Source organism: Tinamus guttatus, unplaced genomic scaffold (genome assembly GCF_059628265.1).
Source record: "Tinamus guttatus ecotype Peru unplaced genomic scaffold, ASM5962826v1 Tinamus_guttatus_pri_ptg000732l, whole genome shotgun sequence".
In the NCBI taxonomy this organism is placed as follows: domain Eukaryota; kingdom Metazoa; phylum Chordata; class Aves; order Tinamiformes; family Tinamidae; genus Tinamus; species Tinamus guttatus.
In genome coordinates this window covers 1806609-1812674 of record NW_028289266.1, presented here as the reverse complement: position 1 = coordinate 1812674, position 6066 = coordinate 1806609, and the positions used below count along the sequence as shown (strand labels likewise).

Here is a 6066-nt window from a genome sequence, read left to right as displayed (position 1 = left end):
ATGGCTGCTGCGTCCAAGAGGCTGTGGGTGCTGCAGGCAAAACTCTGGGTCATAGCCCTGGTCACAGGTAGGTATCAGACCTTGGCTTTGCACTGGGAGAGGGTCTAAGAGCTGTAAAAGCAAGGAAACATGCACCGAGGGGACCGGCCGTGTGGATCTGAGTTTGCTTTAGTGCAACGGGAGACTTCACTCGGGCCTGGCTTTAAAGGAGGTATTTTCAAGCTTTGCAAACCCCGGCTTCTTGCACAAAATAAGGGCTGGGCTCAGCAGAACACACATGGGCTGGGAGGTGAAAAGTCTCATTTTTTGCTCGTGGAGGCCAGTAGATCACTGAGGTCATGGCTGAACCACCTCCCTTTGCTCATCAGGGTTGAGCCCAGGGGGATCTGAGGTCCTGGTCTCTGGACTCGCTTGCTCGGGGCTTTGGTGGTGCCCAACTTCAGCCTTGCTGGAGGCTTTGGGGGAGGCCCAGGAAAGCTCCATCCATCTGATGTTAATGTCTGGTTTTGGTGGTTGTAGTGGAGAGTTTGGCTTTGGAGAGCCCCAAGGTGAGAAATCAACCTCGTTCACTTAGAAACACAGCAAAACACAAATCCTGCCATGCTGCCATCCCGCTAGCCCTGTGCCAGGATGAAGGGCATCTCTCCATCTCAGAAAGAGATGAAACTAGGCTGGAGAGATGTGTAAGAAGGGCAGAACTTGTCTGCAGAGAGGCAGATGCTGGAGATGGATTGGGAGAGCAGCCCAGGGCATCTGGGGAACCCAGTCTTGGGCATGACCCCAGGGCATCAAGGGGCCATGTGGCTGGGCGAGGCCATCCCTGCGGGTTGCTCTTTGTGTAGGGAGATCTGCACCGGGCTCTGGGGCTTTGGCTGGCCACGGAGCAGGAGCTTCTCCCGGGCATTCACGCGGATGAGCTGAACTGGCTGCTCGCTAAGCGGCCGGAGCCACGCACCGAAGCGATGCCATAAACAGAGCCGGTGCTTCCGGCCCAGCTGCAGTGGGAGGAAGCCCAAACCACGGGCACTGCAACGGGCCTCCACGCTCACCTGGCTCCTGCGCCGCAGCGCCAAGCCCCGCGGTGCCTCGTGGCCCCCAGGCTCAGAGCCTTCCTGGCCATCCAGCAGCCCAAATCTCGGGGGAGCCCCAGCAGGGAAAGTGTTTCTGCGTGATTCAGATTACGAAAGGGAGAGTGTAAATACAGAGGCCTGAAGAGGCCGGTGACATCCAAGTGGGTGCAGATGGGCTGAGATCCTGCACCCTTTCCCTGTGGGAAATTACCATTAAGGTACCGCCTCGTCCCGAGGGGGTACAACTGCCACCCACATCATTCCAGTTTTATATCAATCCCATTGCAAAGAAATCAAATATTTGCATGGAGAGCATGTGGTTGGCTCTCCAGTTGAACGCTTGGAGCATGCCCTTGCAATGGAGGACGAGGGCTTCTGCGCCAGGGGATGCTGAAGTCTTTTTTCTTTTCATGCAATGGCAAAGGGTGCAGGAACTAGCCTTCCCTGTCCTCACTCAGAGGGGGAAATGTCCAAGTTACCAAACTACAGAGGGTTTCATGCCTCAGCCTCCTCTCCGAGTCAGGAAATATTTGGTGTTGATATGATGGAGCTTCAGAGTCTACTAGATATTTTCATTGAAACATCAACCAGAAAGCGGCCTTCTTTAGAAAAAAAAAATCAGAACACAGGCTGGGAATGGAAGGGTTGGTGCTCAAACTGCATTGTGCTGTGTCCTTGCTGGTAGGTCCTCTCCTTGGAGTAGTGGCTGTTGTTGGGATGCTCCCCAGGAAGGTTCAACACAGCAAGCAGTCAACCCCGTGCTGTGTGGCCTTGGTTCTGTCCATCGCCCTCAGAGACTCAGAAACTTGCTTCTCCTGGGTCAGTACCCAGCATGGTACCTCAGAGACAGGGTTGGATTTGTCCTAACAGGAGGCAGCCAAGTTTTTGAGCCGTAGCCTCCTGGGCTTTGGGGAACACAGGACGGAGGCCCCAGCGCCCTAAATGCATGGAGGATGAAGAAGGATGGAAGGGCTTTGAGGCTAAATCCTGACAGTACTGAGGGCTTGGCTGTGGGTTTTGAAGCTGCCCCTGAGTTATGAAGGGTTTGATGGGGAAGAGCAGCCTGTGTTTGGAGCCAGCGTTGGTGAAAACTGGCCATGTTGCCCGCCGTCCACATAGGACATCCTGCACAAGCTTGTCCTACATGAGCAGGTGGCTGCTATTCCAGGACCCTCTATTTCTCTTGTAGGGGGGATCTCAGTAGCTGGGAACGGCACCGGGAACAGCACTGGGTGCAATACAAGTGAGTAACATCTCGGGCCCCTCGGGATCTTCCCTATGCATGTCCCCAGGGTCCCGTACCCATTGTCTCCTGCAAAGATAGAGCCATCCTCATCTTCACGGTCCTTGCCCAGCATCTCACAGAGCTTGGATGCTGAGCGTGAGACCAGCAGGGCCTCAAATCCCACCTCCTCTCAGACATGTTAGAGCACGTAGCACAGATCAGGACTGGGCAATTGAATTCTGCACACACTGTTCATGCCATTCCCCTCTTCAGGGCACTCATCATGAATCCTGCAACTCACATTCAGTTCTGGGAGCAAAACACAGGCAAAAGCACAAAATACAGCAGAAATACCAAATAAGACCCAATAACAAAAAATGTGCAAGCAATGGGGAGAAGACACAGGTCTTGCAAAGGTTTCGCAGTGCACGTCATTCCCAGTAACTCATGACAGGCGGCGCTTTTGAACCGAAGCTGGGGCTAACAAGATAAATTGAACTCCATGGGGCTTTGCCTCTAATGTTTTTAAGTGCTCAGGCTTTGGGCTCTCGTTTGTGCCCTACTAGGTGGCAGGGGAGCATTAGCAGAGGCTTTTGAATGAAAGAGTAATCTGCTTACGACTGCTGATTTAGAGAGCTGATTTTAACCATATAGAACAGATTGATTTTATCTTGCATGTTTTAATTATAGAAACCAAGAATAATGCAAGAAAACCAAGACTAGAAGCTAAATTAGCAACTGGAATTCAGTTGTGTTTTACAGAAAAGCACTGATTATGATTATGATTATTATAAAGACCACTGGCATTTTTGAGTATGTTTAAGTGAGTTTTAAAGGCCGGGGAACTGTGTCTGGAAACCAAGGCATGACCTGTGAACAGTCCTGAGTAAATAGCAAATTTTATGGCCTGGGACCCCACACAGTGCCCAGGTCAGTGTTCACTAGTATTATTTGCAAGCAAAGAGCAATTTCTTCTCTTCCAAGGTTGAGTTGGTTGAGGGCTGGGGTGGGGAGCGGGCTGCGAGCACCCTTCTCTCCCAGCAGCGGTGACGTGCCCCTGGGTCCACCAGCACCCGCGCTACGTGGCGGCCAAGAGGAACATGCCCGTCCACTTCATCTGCTACTGCAGTGAGCCTCAGCACACGCAGTGGTACAAAATGCAGGAGGATAATGAGCAGCTCTATGGCCTGGACAGCAACACCTCCCGCTACAGCATAGAGCGGAAGGACCACTACATCAACTTTACCATCTTCAGGATCGCCTACAAGGACAACGGCATCTACGTGTGTGACAGGAAAAACCTCACAAAGGCAAAGCAGGCGCACGCATGTGGGACCGAGCTCCGAGTCATGAGTGAGTGAGAGCCCCATATGCCCTGCTCGCCTCCGCACATCGTTCAGCCCCCATGACCCAGCACGTCCTTTCTCCATATGCAACTTTCACTTTTGCCCCTCCAAATGAGTCCCACTCATATCATGTCCTTGTGTCCCCGATGCCTGTGAGATTGCTTTGGAAACAAATTTGGCACTGCAGTTGCTTCTTCACACCCTGCCAGCCAAGCAAGCAGCTGAATAACCCCCTGATTTGTCATGGCCCATGCATGCCCCATAAACATATCCCAGTGACTGCATTTCCCTGTTCAGTGACATTCTTCTCGTCCTGGGCAATGATGGGTCCTGTCCAGGACATCTCATCCTGCGGCTAGTCCCTGATGCCGGTCCCAGCAGATTTATGCAGTGTTCAGTCTCTCCTGAGGGTGAGGATGTGCCAAGATCCCCCCAGCTCTGCCAATACCTCTGCCCTGGCCTAAACCCACAGCCATGACAAGCATGTCCCTTTTCCACGGGAGCCTGGCACGAGGTGGGACTTGGGGCTTCTCCCTGTGCTCCTAGGTCACAGCAACATCCAGCAGATCCAGAACAGGAACACCCTGAAAGATGCTATCATCATCATTCAGACCATCCTACTGGTAGTCTTCATCAGCGTCCCCTTGCTCTTCTTCCTAGATAAAGTGAGTGACAGTATTTCTAGCACTGGGGATGTCCCTGGCTTTGCCACTGCCTCCTTCATAGCGGTGTCACCCACAGGGCTGGTACCTGACAGCGAGGACATCACTAGGAATGGGAAGGGATTGTTTGGGGGGACATTGCATGGGGTCCTATGTGCCTCGTGACATAACATGCGCCAGCAGTTATGTGGGTGATGGTGAAACTCAGCCTGTAACTCTCCTCTCTGCAGGGTGAAGGCAAGGAAAGTCCTGAGGAGGACCACACCTACGAGGTAATACAGAATTAATTATAGACATACCTCTATTATATCACCTTGATCTTTGAAATAACCTACTGGGTCCTTGGGGATGTCTGCTAGGTACCACAAGCCTTTGCATGGGTTACAAGGGCACCTTCTTCCCAAGTGCCTGTTGTGCATGAACCTTAAGAACTTCTCCTAAAAAACAACCAGGCTCTAAGCACTTGCAGCCTCTTGTCTCCATTTCCCCCTTCAGATACTGCCCTGATCTCCAGGGAGATGATCCAGAGATAGGTTCCTGCTCATGAGTATTGAAGGGGGGATGTGCCACAGCCAGTGCCACACTCCCCGCCATGTTTCTCAACCTCATTCCTCTTGCCACAGGGCCTGGAAGTGGAGCAGATGGCCACCTACGAGGACATCACTCCTTTCCGGGATGTGAAGGCCAAATGGACAGTCGGAGAGCATCCAGGCGAGGAGTGAGGGCCCCTGCACCCACCACTATGCAGGCATCCATGGCACCACTCCACACTGCACCCACCACCAACCTGCTGGTCCCCAAAGGGACAGGACCCTGGTTGGTCACAGACACCTCAGCCCCAGGCTGGGGTCATGGACTTGGTCATCAGTACTCAACATGCCATCTCCGGAGCCTCGCACAGAGCTTGAGCCCTGCTGCCCTTTGGTGTTTGTTTTGCCTCATCCACAGCCACATCTGGATTGTGCCTACTAAGGCTGTCCTGCCCCAGGTGTTGCTTTTACTGCCCCACTGCTTAATCCCCTAAGCATATGCAGAAATTAGTAGCCAGTTGTGGCTGCCCAGTAGCAAACAGCCCCAAAACCTCAGCCAGCCTCACATCAACACACTGAGCTCCAGTGTATTCAGGGCAACAAAGGCACCAGTGTGGGCAGTGGGTCTCTTCCAGCCCTCATGTCCCCAAGGAGGAGATGGAAGGGCCAGGCATGATGTCTCCTTGCATTGCATGGGCCCTCCTGAGCTGTAAGACCCCACTGCAGCCCCGCTTCACTGGCAGAGCAGACAAGGTGAGCAACACCCCATGGCTTGGCACAGTGGGTGTCATGAGTAGGCAACCTTGGACCATCTTTAGTGTTCAAGTTAGCTGTCAAGTTACAGATCTGTCCTGCAGGCCAAGCTGGTGGTTGTCTTAGATGAAGGATGCCCCAGAAGTCCCTTTTCCTATCCAAGAGTGATAGGAAAGGCTGGGAGACATCTTTGGGCTGGAGATCCTTGTGGAGGTCTTACTCCTCTCCAGACAAGAGCTGGCCAGCGTTGAGAAGGAGTTGACCCTTGGCATGAGCTATGTGTGACCTCAAAACCCATGGGTAGGATATAAACTGTGGGACACAAACATCCAACTGCTTTTTGAAGACCTAATAAAGGTAACAAATAGATTCATGTCCTACTTTGTCCTGCTCTAGGTGTCCTAGGTCTATACTGCTGTGCCCAGTCCTGGCGCACCGCCGTAACCCTGGTGCCAGTGTCAGTGGGATGCCCTGGGCCCG

At 52.8% G+C, this 6066-nt stretch overlaps 1 protein-coding gene across 1 annotated transcript; it reads left to right on the top strand.

The window, feature by feature from the left end:
* On the top strand, nt 1-5170 carry CD79B (CD79b molecule). Its single transcript, XM_010227835.2, has 5 exons — nt 1-67; nt 3340-3648; nt 4188-4306; nt 4534-4575; nt 4927-5170. The coding sequence occupies exons 1-5, from the start codon at nt 1-3 to the stop codon at nt 5023-5025; spliced, it is 636 nt and encodes a 211-aa protein (XP_010226137.1). The 3' UTR covers nt 5026-5170.
* The last annotated feature ends 896 nt before the right edge of the window (nt 5171-6066 follow it).

Coding starts and splice junctions, on each gene's coding strand:
- CD79B (XM_010227835.2), top strand. CDS start 1: ATGGCTGCTGCGTCCAAGAGGCTGTGGGTGCTGCAGGCAAAACTCTGG. Junction 68..3,339: donor GGTCATAGCCCTGGTCACAG/GTAGGTATCAGA, acceptor CTCTCCCAGCAG/CGGTGACGTGCCCCTGGGTC. Junction 3,649..4,187: donor GACCGAGCTCCGAGTCATGA/GTGAGTGAGAGC, acceptor CTGTGCTCCTAG/GTCACAGCAACATCCAGCAG.